General features: G+C 56.4%; 2 protein-coding genes across 11 annotated transcripts in view; both read right to left on the reverse strand.

Moving 5' to 3' along the window:
• LOC115304340 lies at positions 1-5,330 on the reverse strand. Its single transcript, XM_029954494.1, has 3 exons — positions 5,296-5,330; positions 736-885; positions 1-625 (listed from the first exon to the last, which is right to left on the reverse strand). Exons 1-3 carry the CDS (start codon positions 5,328-5,330, stop codon positions 1-3), a joined length of 810 nt encoding a protein of 269 aa, XP_029810354.1.
• The window catches only part of KRBA1 (KRAB-A domain containing 1), a 24,464-nt gene continuing 13,564 nt past the window's right edge, over positions 4,007-14,906 (reverse strand). For 6 of the 10 annotated variants that reach the window (XM_029921807.1, XM_029921760.1, XM_029921778.1 and 3 more), the window contains 8 exons: positions 14,629-14,802; positions 12,673-12,825; positions 12,013-12,195; positions 11,063-11,239; positions 10,844-10,975; positions 9,749-9,853; positions 9,056-9,217; positions 4,007-7,625 (listed from right to left, as the gene is read on the reverse strand). In XM_029921807.1, coding sequence (XP_029777667.1) covers positions 6,724-7,625; positions 9,056-9,217; positions 9,749-9,853; positions 10,844-10,975; positions 11,063-11,239; positions 12,013-12,195; positions 12,673-12,825; positions 14,629-14,802 — 1,988 coding nt within the window. In that variant the 3' untranslated portion in view covers positions 4,007-6,723. The remainder of the gene's footprint in view (positions 7,626-9,055; positions 9,218-9,748; positions 9,854-10,843; positions 10,976-11,062; positions 11,240-12,012; positions 12,196-12,672; positions 12,826-14,628; positions 14,803-14,906) is intronic. The other 4 variants (XM_029921768.1, XM_029921797.1, XM_029921824.1 and 1 more) reach the window with 4 other exon arrangements.

Here is a 14,906-nt window from a genome sequence, read left to right on the forward strand (position 1 = left end):
TTAGTCCAATAAAACGTGGGCATCGAGGAAGGATACTTCTGGAGGGGAGCAGCAAGGCCCGTGCGTGGGCTCAGGCTGCCCAGGAAGCCGCGAAAAGCCCAGCCCGTCTGGAACAGAAGTCCGAGGGCAAATGCAGCGCGCTGAGTGCCCAGCTGGCCGCGACCGCTCACGGGAGGCTTTGGACTCCAGCCCACCGCCTAGCACCTGGTTCTGTGGTCTCTGGGGAGTCTCTGAAGGAGCTGCCACACCGCTTCCTCCCCACTCCCAGCAGGGTGGCAGCAGGAGCCGGGGACACACAGGATGGCCTCCTGCATAGGCCAGTGGACGCTCTGAAGAGGCCCTTAAAGCTGCGTTTAGGCCAAGGGGCCAATCCCCAGAGCTCGGCTTTCCTTCCTGCACCTGCACCGCCCGCCGGCTGTGAGTGCCCGTCCTTCCCTGCAGGTGGTGCTGAGGCCCGGAACCGAAGCCCCTTCTGTCGTCCAGATTCCAGCTGGACCCTCGGAGGCCCGAGGTGCCCCTTCCCGCCGCCCTGCCTGGGTCTGACCCAGCCAGCCGTCCCCTGCGGCTTGATCGGCCGTGAAAGGCATCCCAGACTAGAAGAGCCTTCTTTTCTGCTCCCAACGGCCTGAAAATCGATAGATAGGTGATAGATTGATAGATGACCGGTAGGTAGATGAACAGACAGGTACCAATGCTGGGCCCCTCTCCAGACCAATAGAACTAGAATTCGAGTACCTGATCTCCCGCCAGATTGCGGTAAAGTTCTCCCAGTGATCCCAGCGTTCACACAGGAATGAGGGCAGCTGTTCCAGGGTCTTGTCCTCCAGGACCTTAGAGACCACGCCCAGATTGCCACCAAGCCAGAAACATTTTACAGATTTACACCTCAGAGATGGGGTGTCTCAGTACCAGCCTGAGGTCACAGAGTCCCCAGGACTAGTAAGGAATAGTCTCTAACTTTTTTCCTGTAAGAAGGCACGACCATGATCTCACCATTCGTGAGCTCGAGCCCCCAGTCAGGTTCTGTGCTGACAGCTCAGAGCTGGGAGCCTGCTTCTCTCTCTCTCTCTCTCTCTCTCTCTCTGCCCCTCCCCCGCTCACACTCTTTCTCCTAAAAATAAATATTAAAAAAAAATTTTTTTAGAAGTCATGACCAGCCTTGTTAACACAGGGAAACAGCGCCGAGCCCCAAGTGTTAATGGTTTTAGCTCATGGCTTCGGTTAGAATCCAAGGGTTCTAGAAGTACATGAACCATTCTGACAAACTCTTTCTAACACCCTCACTCCCCCGCATCTCAGATCCAAGTAAAAGCATTATGCAAATACTCAGTACCAGTTTATCGCGCCCCTACAATTTCCCTCCCCCACTATTGGTGCATAAACCACATGTATCTGTTACTCAGAGTTTACAGCAGGGGACAGAGAGCAGACAGTCACCAAATATCATACAATTAAATGTTGCAGGTTAGGCTAAACTTTAAAATAATGGGGTTTTCCCCTTCCTCCCTAAGTTGCCACAGACTCCACCAAATCTAGCTTGAAGATGCAGCTTTCAGTGTGCACTAGCTCTGCATGTTTTAGGGCCTCACTTTGGTCTGAAGTCAGATTTTCCTAGTCCCAGGCACAGCTCATCCCCTACCAGCTCTGGGACCTTGAGCGAGTTTATTAACCTCTCTGAGCTTCGGTTTCCTTATTTGTAATGTAAGAAAGATAATAATCTAATTTACATGTACCTAAACTGTTATGAGGAGTGAAGAATGAAGAAAATTAAAAAGAAAAACACGCAATAGTTTTCTCCATATGAATCTCTGGTGGATGGGCACCTGGGTGGCTCCGCTGAGCATCTGACTGCAGCTCAGATCATGACCCCATGGCTCGTGGGTTCAAGCCCCACATCGGGCTTGCTGCTATCAGCTCAGAGCCCACTTTGGGTCTTCCGTCTCTCCCCCACTCATGCACTCTCTCAAAAATAAATAAACCTTAAAAGAAAACTTTGGTAGATACTATTCCTAGATATTTGAATTTTGTGTTATTGTAAGTGAAAATTTAATTTTTTATTTTCTTGCAAGTTATGGATATATGCTAATACAACTTATTTTGGTATATTGGGTTTTAGCCAATTATCTTATAAACTCTTATTAAGGTTAATAGTTTATCTATAGATTCTCTTCAATTATCTATGTATATAGATACTCACCTGTGAGTAATGACTCTTTTGTTCCTTCTTTTCTGATCCTCATGCCTTCTTTTTGCCATGCATTGCTATCCTGGCTAGAACACCCATTATAATGCTGAATAAAAGCGTAAGGCTAGGCTTCCTTTTGTTTCTGATCTGAGCAAACACTTCAGTATGCCACCATGGAGTATAAATTGCTATATGCTTTTTTTAAATTTGTAGATAATCTTTATCAAATTAAGAAATTTCCTTTCTTGGGGCACCTGGGTGGCTCAATCCATTAAGCATCCGACTTCAGCTCAGGTCGTGATCTCACCACTCGTGGGTTCGAGCCTCCGATGGGCTCTGTGCTGACAGCTCAGAGCCTGGAGCCTGCTTTGGATTCTGTGTCTCCCTCTCTCTCTGCCCCTCCCCTGCTCAGGCTCTGTTGTGTTCTTGTAGGAGTTGTATATTTTAAATGAATTTTCAAATTTTTGGCAAAAAATTGCTTGAAACATTTTTTCTTTTTCTTTTTTCTTTTTTTGGTCTGTAGCAGCATCTGTAGTGATGTCACCTTCTTCCTTTATGAGATCGGTTATTGTGCCTTCTTTTTTTTAATTGATAAATTACACCACAAGCTGGTCAATTTTATTGGTTTTGTTAAACAGTTTTTGGCTTTCCTGATTGGGTTCTACTATACACTATCAAACTAACTCCTTATTTTTACTGTCCTATTTGTACCTCTTACATTTCCAGCCTTTCTTTTTTCACATCCCCATGTATACATTCCCATTTCAAAGTACTGGTTTAGCTTTGTCCTAAAGGTTTTTAAATTTTTTATGTTTTAATGTTTATTTATTTTTGAGAGAAAGAGACAAAGTGTGAATGGGGAAAGGCAGAGAGAGAGACATAGAATCCGAAGCAGGCTGCAGGCTCTGAGCTGTCAGCACAGAGCCCAGTGCAGGACTGGAACTCACGAATCATGAGGTCAGGACCTGAGGGGAAGTCACCTAACAGACTGAGCCACCCAGGCCTACAAGTTTTGATGTGTGGCACTTTCTTCTACTTCAACTCAAAATATTTATTATTCTTTGACACATGGGTTGTTTAGGCGCATAATGCTTCTTTTTTTGGATATATAGGAATTTCTCATTGTAAAAAATTGCTTCTAGTATAGAAGCAATAAAAGATATTTTAAAATATAGTATGGTCAGAGAACGTGTTCTGTATAATCTCAGAACTTTTAACTCGGTTTAAATTTGCTCTAGGCTTAATGTATGCTTGCTTTTGTAAATGTTTTGTGTATGCCTGAATGTATATACTATAGTCTTATGATGCAGTGCTCTCTATATTTACCAATCAAGCGATCTTATTAGTTGGCTTGTTCAAATCTAGATCTTTCCTGATTTGTTATATCAATTTCTGAAAAAAGTATGCTAAAAACTCCCAAATACGATTGTAAATTTGGATGCTTTCCCTCTTAGTTCTTTAAATGTTGGGCCAGTAGAGGGGAAATGAAATGATTAAAAAACAAACCCAAAACACTGTCGATTAAAAACAAGGCAGAAAAAAAGGGGGGGGGAGGACCAGAACAAGTGAGGCAAACAAAAGCACAAAATAAGATGGCTATATTCAAACCTAAATCTATCACACTTCTATTACAGACAAATGGATGAAGGACTCCAAGTAAATAACAGAATTTGTCAAGCTGGATTAAAAAATAAAAATCCAGGGCACCTGGGTGGCCCAGCTGGTTAAGCATCCAACTTCAGCTCAGGTTATGGTCCCAGGGTTGGTGAGTTCCAGCCCCGCTTCAGGCTCTGAGCTGCCAGTGCAGAGCCTGCTTGGCATTCTGTTTCTGCCCCTCCCTCACATCCACGCTTTCTCTGTCTCTCTGAAAATAAAATAAAAACATTTTACAAAATCCAACCGTGGGCTCTTACAGAAGTCACACCTGAAACAGAAAGACACGAATTCAGAGTGAAGTCTGGTTTGCCAGTGTGCCAAGCTCCCCCGGGAGTGGTGACATCGGGATGCCACAGGCCCCACGCCCATGAGGAAGGGGCCCTCCCATTGGACCCCAGGCCACCTGGAGGCTGCGGGGAGCCCGCTCAGATTGGCAGGTTACGCCCCTTCCCTCTTTCCCACCTTACAGTAGCCAATGGAGGAAACCCTTGGAAGACCCCCGAAAGGAGCTCGGGGTGGGGGCGATTTGCGCTCAGGCCAGCCAGGAGCCATCCGCCGGACTACTTCTCATGGTGGGGGCAGGCAGAACTAGATTCTTCTCTGCCTCCCCCCACCGGGTCCCTGGAATCCCCGAGTTCAGAAAGGCCCCTCAGTTCCTTTTGCCAGAGACCACATTCCCTTGTGCAGCAGGTGCAGGACACACACGTGCTGAGCCGCACACGGATTTTCCAGAAAGCAGTCATCCTAGAAGGGAGGGTTTGTGCTCGCGCGGCAGTGGACCTGGGGGACGAACGCACAAACCAGGGAGCGTCTTACCGTTCATTTTATTACTCATTTTCCACGTTCTTAAATAATAATTAAAAAAAAAAAGCCTTGAACTTCTTGTATGATCGGAATGGATCTGGACGGCGGAGACCGCGCTCGCCCTGAGGTCCGGGTGTGCGGCGCAGGTGAAGGCTGGCCCGTGTCTCTCTGCCGTGGAGAGTGCGGCACCGCCAGGGTGCAAGTGCTCTTGCAGGCTCGGCCAAGGGCAGGCAGTGCAAGGGCAAGGTCATTGTCGCCCTCCGAGCTTATCTGTCCCTTCATGCCTGCAGCACAGGGTCTGTGTGATGGCCGATACTGGCAAAGCCCACAAATGCGGTGCAGAGGCGGGTGCAGACCATGTCTGTGGCCGCTGCCCAGAAGGGGGCCAGGGGACTGGAGGCCAGTGGGCAGGGCAGAGGGAGGGTCAGGCAGAGGAGCACAGCACTCTCCCCGTACTGACCGCCCCCTCCCCTCATCCCTGCCCTACAGTTTCTACTGGCTCTGAGCCATTCCGGCGTACTGGCTGCAATCTGAAAAAGACTCCTCTTCCTGAGGCCTTTGAGTAGAAAGCCTAGAACTTTTCCATTCCTCTTCCCTTACTGAGAACGGCTAGACGTGAAAAGACTGCCTGTTCCAAACATCCTACTTACGTGATTGTATAGACATCAGCTTCTGTGACAGTCATATTGGGACTTATTCCAGTCCTACCTGCCCCACTGCTGGACCCCACCAAGGTGCCTGCCAGCCTCAGCCCCCCACTTCCGTCCCCCACCAGCAGCCTGCTGCTCCCACAGGGGACGCAAGAGCACAGGCCAGACAACACGTGTCTCCAGTGGCCCTGACCAGGCATTGCTTGTGCCGCCATCGGGACACAGCCCCTCTGAGCGGAGTGGCTTGGGTGGTGGCACTGACACCTTACTCCTGACAGCAGAGGCAACCATGCCAGCCCATGCTGGGTGGCCCTGCCTGGGTATCAAGTGTACACAGAGTTCCTGAAAGTTCTCCACACCTAGTAAGGACTAAAGTGGGAGCAGAAGGCTAGGGAAAAGATCTGACCTTGGGGAAGGATAGGAGGCAGGTGATGGCAAGCCCCCCAATATACGGCCAAGTGCCACCTGAAGGGCGGGGCCCAGAGCAGGCCGTTGTGGCCTAGACAACCTGAGTCGTGCTCTCTCCCCCAAGACAAATTCAAGAAGACTCAGTCTAGTGTATGTCTTACGGTTTGAACTGTGCCCCCCAAATTACGTTGTCTTAACTCCCAGAACCTAAGAGTGTGACCGTATTCGGAGACAGGGTTTTAAAGAGGTGATCAAGTCACAGAGGGCGTTCGGGTGGGCCTGGCCTACAAGAAGGGGAAATGTGGAGACACGAGTCCAGGGAGAAAGCCGTGTGAACACGAAGATGACCATGGACAGGCCAGGAGACAACCCCGGGGCAGACCCTCCTCACTGCCTCAGTAGGAACGGGCTCTGCCACGCTCTGACCTTGGACTCTGGCCTCCACACTGTCAGGGTGAATGTCTGGGGTTTGAACTGCCCAGTGACCACGAGCCGCTCTTCACAGAAGTCCCGTGGGAATCCCGTCCCACAGCTGGTTGTCCGGGAGACTGCTGTCTCTGGAAGTGTGGCGAGGCAGGAGCTGAGCCAACTGGGTACTTGTAACTGAGGGCCTTTCCCCCAGCACCCCACTTCTCTATTGTCAGACTCCACGTGGGCAAACCCAGCTGAAACCCGGTGGGGGGGGTTCGGTTCTCTCCAACTGAAACTGATGCCCCTATTGACCAGGAAAGCTGGGGCCCAGCGCTGCTTAGTGCCGAGATCGGGGCAGGCAGGTACTTGGAAGAGCAGCCCTCGGCTGCCCGGGCAGGCACAGTGTGCCCATGTGAGCATGCGCACCTCCCACCTGTGCGCCAGGACAGATCCAGTGGGAAGGACAAGATGGGGAATCAACATCTGAATGAACCTGAGCCAAGAAGGCCATGGGTGTGGCTGAGAAATGCACCCCAAACAGCGGCCTCCCTGAGCAAGCAGCATCCTGGAGTCAAGGACAATGGGGCCAAGGGCAGACCTCCCAGCCCCTCAGGGCCCAGAGGCAGGGAAGGCTGGGCTGGAGCAGGGGGAGGGGGCGAGACAGCGCCTGGGGGAAGTGGCCAGGGTCGGGCCGCCTTCAGCAGGACTGAGCTGATGAAGAAGGTGGCTAGGGGCCCCCCACTTCAGGGCCCTATGTCCCCCACCCCAAAGTTCCTCCTCGACGGTCCTCTGGACTCCCGCCTTCAGGCGGCTGGGGTCCTTGGGCCTGCCCCGGGTCCCGGGGGGCACAGCTGCCGCACAGAGCGGCTCCACGTCCTGCGGGGGGACAGTGGCAGGCACTGAAGAGCCGGGGGCACTCTGCAGACCCCCGGTGTGTCCGAGGGAGGCAGGCGCAGTCACCACGGCGCGGCAGCCGCACGCTGAGGAGAGGGGCTGCTGGGAAGGGCTGGAGTCAGGCCCAGAAGGTTCTGCCGTGGGGGCATCTGGTAGCAGCTGAGGTACCAGGCAGAATCTTCTGCACGAGAGGCCTGGGGCATCACCAGGCCTGCAGCCTTCCGCCTGACCACGCAGGACCTTTGGTTTCGGCCTGGCCGGGCCCTTCTGTCTCCCATAGGGCAGGTGTCTGTGAGCAGGGCCACTAGCCCAGCGAGGTCCTCGGGAGAGGGCCCACGGCCAGGAAGCCTGGCACTTCGGCCCAGGGCCCCGAGGGCGCCTCCCTAGCCGATCCACCTGCGTCCTCATGGTGGCCACTTCCTGAGACAGGCCTGCCAGGGCCGCGGCCAGCCGATCCAGCTTCTCCGAGAGCGCGGCGCCGAGGCCGCGGAGTTCTTGCTGCAGGAAACTCCCGCAGGGGCACAGCTGCGGGGGCGCCCGCGGCCCAGCCGGAGGGATGGCAGCCACGGGTGGTGGCTCAGGCAGGCCTCTGGGCAGCGGCTTCCCCTGGGTCCTGGCTAAAACCAGAGCAGGGACAGAGTTCTCAGGCTGCCAGATCCTCTCCCCTACCCCAGGGGGTCCCACCAGCTGCAGTAACTGGCACCCTCCCCATCCGCTAAGGCCTGGCTTTAGATGGGACAGAAGGGACTCAGGCTTGAGAATGGCAATGCCAGTGCTCATGACATCAAAGGGAGCATGTCTCCTGGCTGCTCCCCAAATTCACGTACCAGGTAAAGCACAGACTGGGTCTTCAGCTTTTTTAGGGCAGTGGCCTTCCCACCTTCTGGTAGAAGGTTCTTTGTGCCACATTTGGGAGAAAATGGCATCCCAGACCACCTAAACCTGCCCTAGTGCATCAGTGGGCAGGGCCTGGAGAAACCTCAGCAGATAATCATGTGACCAAGGCCATGGACAACATCTGGGAGAGGGAGGGGCCCAGGAGGGCCAGACCAGCCAGGGGCACGGCCTCTAGGGGAGTAGCCAGGGACTGTAGTGCCACCCGGTGCTGTTGGTCATTAGTACATCCATCCTGACCTTCACCCTCCCCATTCAGAAGTCAGAGTCCTAGGACTTTAGATCTTAAATTACTTTAAAAAAAAAAATCAGCTAATCCTTCACCCGAAGGCCCCTTGGAACTGGTCTCTGCCCTGGGCAAACCTCCTAGAAAGCCCTGTTACCACCCAGACTGGTGGGGCAGACCTGCTTTCCCCCACTTATCCGCACCCCAGCCCGGCTCTGCCCCCTTGTTAGCCCCTCCAGGCTCCAAACAGAGGCGGAGGTGACTACGGGCTGCCCAGTCAAGTTCTTCCGGAAGGATCTAAGCTGAGCGCTGGGATGTCGCCACTGCCTTAGCCCGAGGGAGAGGCCAGCTCCGTGCTCTTAAAGAGCTGTGCCTCCAGAGTGGCGGAGCCAGCAATGGAGCCCCAAATGAAGTGCTGGTGTGGGGGTCTCGGTGCATACGCTACAGGGAGACAGAGTGCCAGGCCCTCCCCTGCCTCTAACGCATCTGCAGGGGGAGCTTCCTCAAGGTCAGGTGTGAAGCAGAACCACATCTCTTGAGACGCCCTTGGCCAGATCACACAACATTACTGGGCCTCGGTTTCCACGTCTCTCGGTAAAGTCTCCTTGAACTCTCGGCATTATTTACTCTGATAGCCTTGCCTCTAAAAAAGTATCTGAGTACTGTTATGAACAAGCCGGCTATTTCTGTTAGAAAACACTGAAATGAAATAAGCAACCTGGAAATCAAGGTGAGACTCTTCCTACCTATGACCCAACGAGCCTGGAGGGTGCTATGAAAAAGCTTCCCCCGAGCTCTTGGCCAGCCTGCCCTGTGGGAAGGAGCTGAGTGGTAGGGAAGCAGGCGACCACCGCAGACGCGGACCCCCTGCCCAGCCGTGCCTGCAGGGCCCGACGACCTGAGGGGCCGGGGAAGCCACCAGCTCACCTGCAACACTTGGTCTTCCGTTTCCAGGCCCCAGGCCTCTGGATTCTTCACTGACCCCGGGCTTCCAGGACAGGGGCCCATGGGCCGACTCAAGGGGCGGGCAGGGCCCCGCCAGGGGCCTGGTCTCCAGCTGAGGGGCAGGGCAGAGGCTCACAGCTGTCCCTGCAGAAAGAGCACAGAGCACCCCGGGGTGTGGATATATGTCATTCTGCAGGGGCCCTTCTGACACGCGGGTATTTGGATATGGCCTAAAAACAAGTGAACTTTCAACTTTCGAGCAACGGTTAAATGAGATGTGAGATGGATACACGTGGACTGTCAGGGAGTCTGGCTCTGTTGAATGGCCTCTGGGGCATGTGTGATGAGAGCGACTGCATCAGTTCTGGAGTCTTCTGCAGCTAGGGCCTGGTACCTCCAGCTCTACCACGATGGGGGGGCCGGAGAAAGCAGATGGAGAGGGCGGTGATGGGCAGCACCTGCCCCCACCCAACCGCGAGGCTCCTTGGAACACGCTGGGGGCGCCCTATGGGCCACAGGAAGCTGCTCCGTGCTCATCCCCCACTGTCGCGCCCCACTAGGCCCACTGAGCAGTGGGGGACGCAGGTATGGCCTGGCCGGGAGCCAAGCACTGTGCAGAGCCGCTGGCCTGAGTTGTGGGGAGCTCCCTTCCCCAACTGCTCACCCCACCCCTACCTCCTGCAGCGCTGCCCAGGGGGCCAGACCGGCCCAGGATTTCCGAGGGCACTTCTCTCCAGGGCAGCTGGGACCTGCCTCCCGTCTTCTCTTCGGCTTTGCCTGCTGGGAGCACACACTGGGTCAGGCTTGGACCGAGAGGCGAGGCGGCCCACAAGGGCATGCAGCTTTCTCAGCATCTTGACCGCACAACCTCAACGTTCTCCCAGGGGAAGAGTCTCACTGTGGACACTGTGTTTGTTTATTATCAAATTTTGAAATCGCACATAACTATCATCATCATCATCATCCTATGTACACACACATACACGGACATGCAGCCTAAGTGCCTGACTCTGAGCTTCTGGTCGCCGAGCCATCCCTCCGCCTCAGATACACATGCTGCCGGCTGCACGACATGGCATCTAGCAATCCCACCTGACACGTGAATGTCCGGCTTTCAGAAGGCCCTGGGTCACTTAGGTTCAGGGAACTGGCCGCTTGAGCCTCCCGCTTCTCCCTTCCTGGGCCCCAACTCCCGCTCCGATGCGTCAAGAGAGAACCTGACAAAGCCAGACGCCTCGCCCTTGCGGCAGAGCCCCAGGTCCGCACACTCTTCTCCTTTCCCTCTACCTGTGGCCACACTGTGTGCCCTGCAGGCTTGCTGTGCACCCTGCAGGGCCTGTGAGCAATACATCCTGTGCCTCCAAGTTCCCGGATGGTTCTTGCAGACATGCATCCTATGACAGAAAAACCACACGGGACAGGCCCGGTGGGGCTGCCTACGAGTAGGGGCTGGGCGAGCGCCTCAGGCTTCCTCGCTGAGAGCGGCACTACGGCCAGGTGGGTCCAACACAGCAGTCCGTGTGCACACAGACGCTATTAGCACGTATACCGTGTTTATATTACACGCGTGGGATGTACACGCATTGAGTTCACTGCCAGGCCTCTAATTAAACACGCCTGTTTCACAGTCCTGGGGCTCTGTGCCCTATATCCTCTCTTAGACGCAGCTCATCTTACAAGGAACTCAAGCATGACTAAAGTAGAGAACTTTCTGGCAAGAGTGAGGCAACGTGGGGCTCCAGGCCCCTCTCAGGAGACCCCCAGGCTCACCTGCATGGAGGCCGCAGGGGGCCCTGGGCTCTGCTCTCCGTGGGCCTTCACCCGGGCTGCTGCTGGCAGGGGTGCCACCAGGGCGTGGGGACAGGGGGCCAGGACCCCTGCAGCTCGGAAGGTGGTCCCTCTCTGGCAACACAACCAAAGCAGGGGTCAGGGCGGAGGCTGCGCCTGGCGGGCCTGGCCCTCGGCCTCCTCTCGCCCCCACGAGCTCACCCTGCGGGAGCAGCTGCCAGAGCTCTTCTCCTTCCGAGCTGCTGATGCTGGAGCCCGAGCCGGGGCCGGGGCTGGAGCCGGGGCCGGCCAAGCAGGCGAAGCGCAAGGGCCTCCCGGGCAAGATCCCCTTCAGGGAGTTCTCCAGGCAGTGCAGCGGGGAGGGCTTCGCAGCCACCCCTGCGCAATGACAGGAGCAGAGCATTCAGGAGGACGCTCTGCCTTAGCGAGCGGGCGGGCGTACAGCGCTGGCCTCCCTCCGGCTCGGCCGACGGCCCCCCACAAGCTCTGGTGGGGCCCCCCACAGCTCCCACTCCTGCTGCAAGGTGGAGAGAAGCGAGGCAAGCCTGGCCAGGCTGCTCTGGAAAGCCAGCAGGGAACCTTCCTGAAGTCACACATCCCCGGTTCCAGCCAGGCCCGCACCCAGCAGCACCCCACTGAGGACCAGCGGTCCAGGGCAGAGACTTGGTCACATCGACAGGAACCCCCCAAAGCCAGTTCTTTTCTGTTGGGAATATTTAGAAATACCACATGGAGCCCAGCAAGTCAGACCCTGGCAGGCCGCTCTGGCCAGGCTTGGCGGGATACTGCTGTACGTGCCAAGGAGCAGTGGCACGGAGGAGGGAGACCCCCGCCCCCGGCCCCAGGCGACCGCTACAATAACGGCAATGACCAGTCCTCTCCCAGAGAAACCCAATGGCCACATAAAAACCATTCTCCCGCCTTCCTTTCAGTGACCCGGTGACAGTCTCCCTTCGGCACACCCCAGGCACTCTGGCCAGCAGCCTCTGGGGGCCCACTGGCTCTAGCACCCAGCTCGTGGTGTGAAGTGCACGGCCGGCGCGATGGGCAGGAGACTGCAGGAACAGGGGTGGGGGGAATCAAGTCCCTTGCGGAGGGTTGTGTCTGGAAGGAAGAGCTGCCACTAAACACGGGGGGAGAGGTCAGCTCACCGTCTTCAAGCCACCTCCACGGTCCCGGCCTGGTGGCCCCATGGTCTTTGAGCCCTCGCTGGTAGCAGATGGGGACACTGCTAGAGGTCAGCACCTGTGGGCTGGCCAGCCGGAAGCTCCTGCTGGGTGTCTCCCCCTGAGTCTGTCCCAGATTGGGGGGCTCACAGGCCTCACCTCTCAGTCCTGTTTCAGTGAGAAGCCGAAAGGCCCGTCAGCCCCATGGGGCACTGAGGCAAGGAAGTCGCCGGGCGGAGAACAGTTTCTGCCACTGTTGGCTGCTGGGGCACAGGAGCTCCAGGGGCGGGACACACACCAGGCCTACAGATGCTCCCGGGAGCCACTCAAATCTTCCCGGACCTCTTCATCCCCAGAGCCAGCCACCTGGGCTCCTGAGGGCCCTACAGCTCAGTGACTGGGCTGGACACCAAGGCGTGCGGGGCCAACACAGCCAGGATGGGAAGATTGGGCCTGGCCCCGGAGCAGCAGGTGGTGGGGCTGGGTGTCCCGCCCCGACTGTGCCCACCACTCAGATCCTGGCACCCACAAGCCCCTGCCCAGGGGCTGGATGTGGGCCTGCGGGCCGCGCGGGGAGGCAGGGCTGGGACTGGCAGGGCGGGAGTCGCCTTGTCCTGCTCTAGGACACTGTCAGCTGTGCTTTACCTTCCTTGTCTGCCGTCCAGCTCTTGGGCTCCACTCTCTGTGGCCCCCTGTCCCCCGCAGAGGACCAGGACGAGGCTGACTGCGGCCGGGGCACAGGTATCTCTCGGAGACAGTTCTCCAGGCCCTGGAGCGGGGAGCTTCCCACTGGGCTTCCTGCGAAAAACCAGTATTTGCAATCCTGGATGGCCAGAGCTCAGTCTCTGCGAACCCCAGGAGCCAGGCTACACCCTTGTGTGCAGGGCAGCCAGGGGCCCAGGAGGCCGTAGAGCCCTGGACCTGTCACATGAGGCCCCGTTAGAGGCCAAGCTGTCTGAGCCGGGAGACGAGCCACAGGCACAGGCCGGGCTCCCTCACCACACCCTGCTGCACCCTTTCGAGGGATGCCACCATCTGCCTCGCCACGGGCAGGCTCCCTCCGCTGCTCGGAGGAAAACGCATGCCCTCGCCTCTGGACATGATGCAGCAGGCTGAGCAGGCCAGCGCCAGAGCAGCTATAACTTGGGACAAAACCAATTACATTGCAAATATCGTATTCCAGGGGCCGGAGCAGGGCACGCCGCAGGAAGCACGTGGACCAGAAGCCCAGAGAAGGAAAGGCCCTTCCTACGGGAGCTGACGACGTGGCCATGCTCTTCCCTGCAGGTATTTGTGGATGTTGGGCCAGGTCGGGCACAAAGAAACAGAGGGTATTGGAGCTTTGGGCTGCGGGGTGGTCTGGAACGGCCAAGTTCAACTACAGCAGCCCAAAATGTGGTGCTCCTGAGCTCCAGAGCAAGAGAGAGAGCTGCGTGCGGAGCTGCGCGAGCTTCTAAAAGGTGGCTCAGACTCTCCTGCAGTTTGGGCTTCTTAGAAGACAAGGCGCCCCAGGAGAGGCCGCCTAAATAAGCAACGCGCGAAGCCCTGTGATGGACACTGCAGCGGTACAGAGAATGGGGGGCTGCTAGCGTCCAAGAAACAGGCAGAGGAAGTTCAGCAAAGTGCCAGAGGCAAAGGGTACAACAAAAATCGGAGCGGGGGAGCTGTGCAGAGCGGACTGCCGCCTGGGCGAGGGTACAAGCAACTAGGCCGCACAGAGGACACCTGCCCCCCCAAGGCGAGTGCTCACAGCGGTGGTGACCCAGGAGGGCAGGGGACAAGGGGACATCATCTCTCCTACACAACGTCTTCGCTTTTGAACAAAACCCTCTGATTACCTATTAAAGACTAAACCTTAAAAAGAGAAGTTGGCTGCATTTGGGGAGGAAAAAGCCCCCACACCAGCAGCTGACTGTGGTGGGATGCAGGAATCTGGGTGCCGGGGATACTGGTTCCCCAGGGGTGTCTGCGGGCCCCAGCTAGCCTGGTGCAAGGTCCTGGGGCAGCTCCAGGCTTTCCACAGACGGCACGCAAGGGGAGCAATGGGGGACTGAGTGCAGACAGGACAGCGCTTGGACTATTCAAGTGGGAAAAAAATCAAGAGGGGACCCCACAGAGTCCTGCAAGGTTCCAAAGGGGTGTGACAGCTCATGGCAGATACCCCCCTCCCCATGGGGGGTACTAGGAAAGACGCAGGGCCCCACAGACACTCCTTAGGATGGCTGTACAAGAACCTGAACCTCAGAAACTTTTTTCCTAAGTCAGAGGTCAGTTTGATATTATAGGCATTTCTTTGTGACTAGGATAAGAGAGAATTTGACACTAAAGGAGACCCTCTTCTAGTTTTTTAAAGATCTTAGACATTGTCCTGCCCCTTCTGAGCCTAGTCACAAAAATGGACACTCCCCTCCCCATCCCCCATGCCCTCATCCCACCACCCCCCTGCAGTAAGTCCTGTGTTTATTCCTGCCTCAGTATCCCCAGCTCTGCTCCAGACACTGAGCAGGGTAGCTGGGCCTGGATGGGCCAGGTCCGCTGTGGGCTGAAGGGCACTGCCTCCTCTCCCAGGACTGACTCCCGGCCGTAGGGCTGCCGGCTCACCTTTGGCAGGCTGATGCCCCTGGCTGCCCCCTGGGCTCTGGAAATCCAGGTCCCCATCGGTGCTGCTGGATGAGGAGAAGCTGGTAGGGGTGCTGTGGGGCCCCGAGGGGAGGGCAGGGCTGCCTCTCACACAGCCCTGCAGACTCAGAGCCAGAAGAGGCCCCACGGCCACCTCTGTGGGAAACAGCACAGCTGACATCACGACAAAGCCAGCAGACAGGTGGTCACCCCGCACCGCCCTGGGTGGGCACCAGGAGACCGACCCCAAAGGATCTCCC

This window comes from Suricata suricatta, chromosome 2 (genome assembly GCF_006229205.1).
Source record: "Suricata suricatta isolate VVHF042 chromosome 2, meerkat_22Aug2017_6uvM2_HiC, whole genome shotgun sequence".
Classification (NCBI taxonomy): domain Eukaryota; kingdom Metazoa; phylum Chordata; class Mammalia; order Carnivora; family Herpestidae; genus Suricata; species Suricata suricatta.

What these genes read in the sequence shown, in the direction of transcription:
- LOC115304340 (XM_029954494.1), bottom strand. Translation starts at nt 5,330, where the DNA reads ATGACTGTCACAGAAGCTGATGTCTATACAATCAC. An exon ending in GCTGATGTCTATACAATCAC is followed by an intron (nt 886 to 5,295) that starts GTAAGTAGGATG and finishes CCCATCTCTGAG; the next exon opens with GTGTAAATCTGTAAAATGTT. An exon ending in GCAATCTGGCGGGAGATCAG is followed by an intron (nt 626 to 735) that starts GTACTCGAATTC and finishes ATCGATTTTCAG; the next exon opens with GCCGTTGGGAGCAGAAAAGA.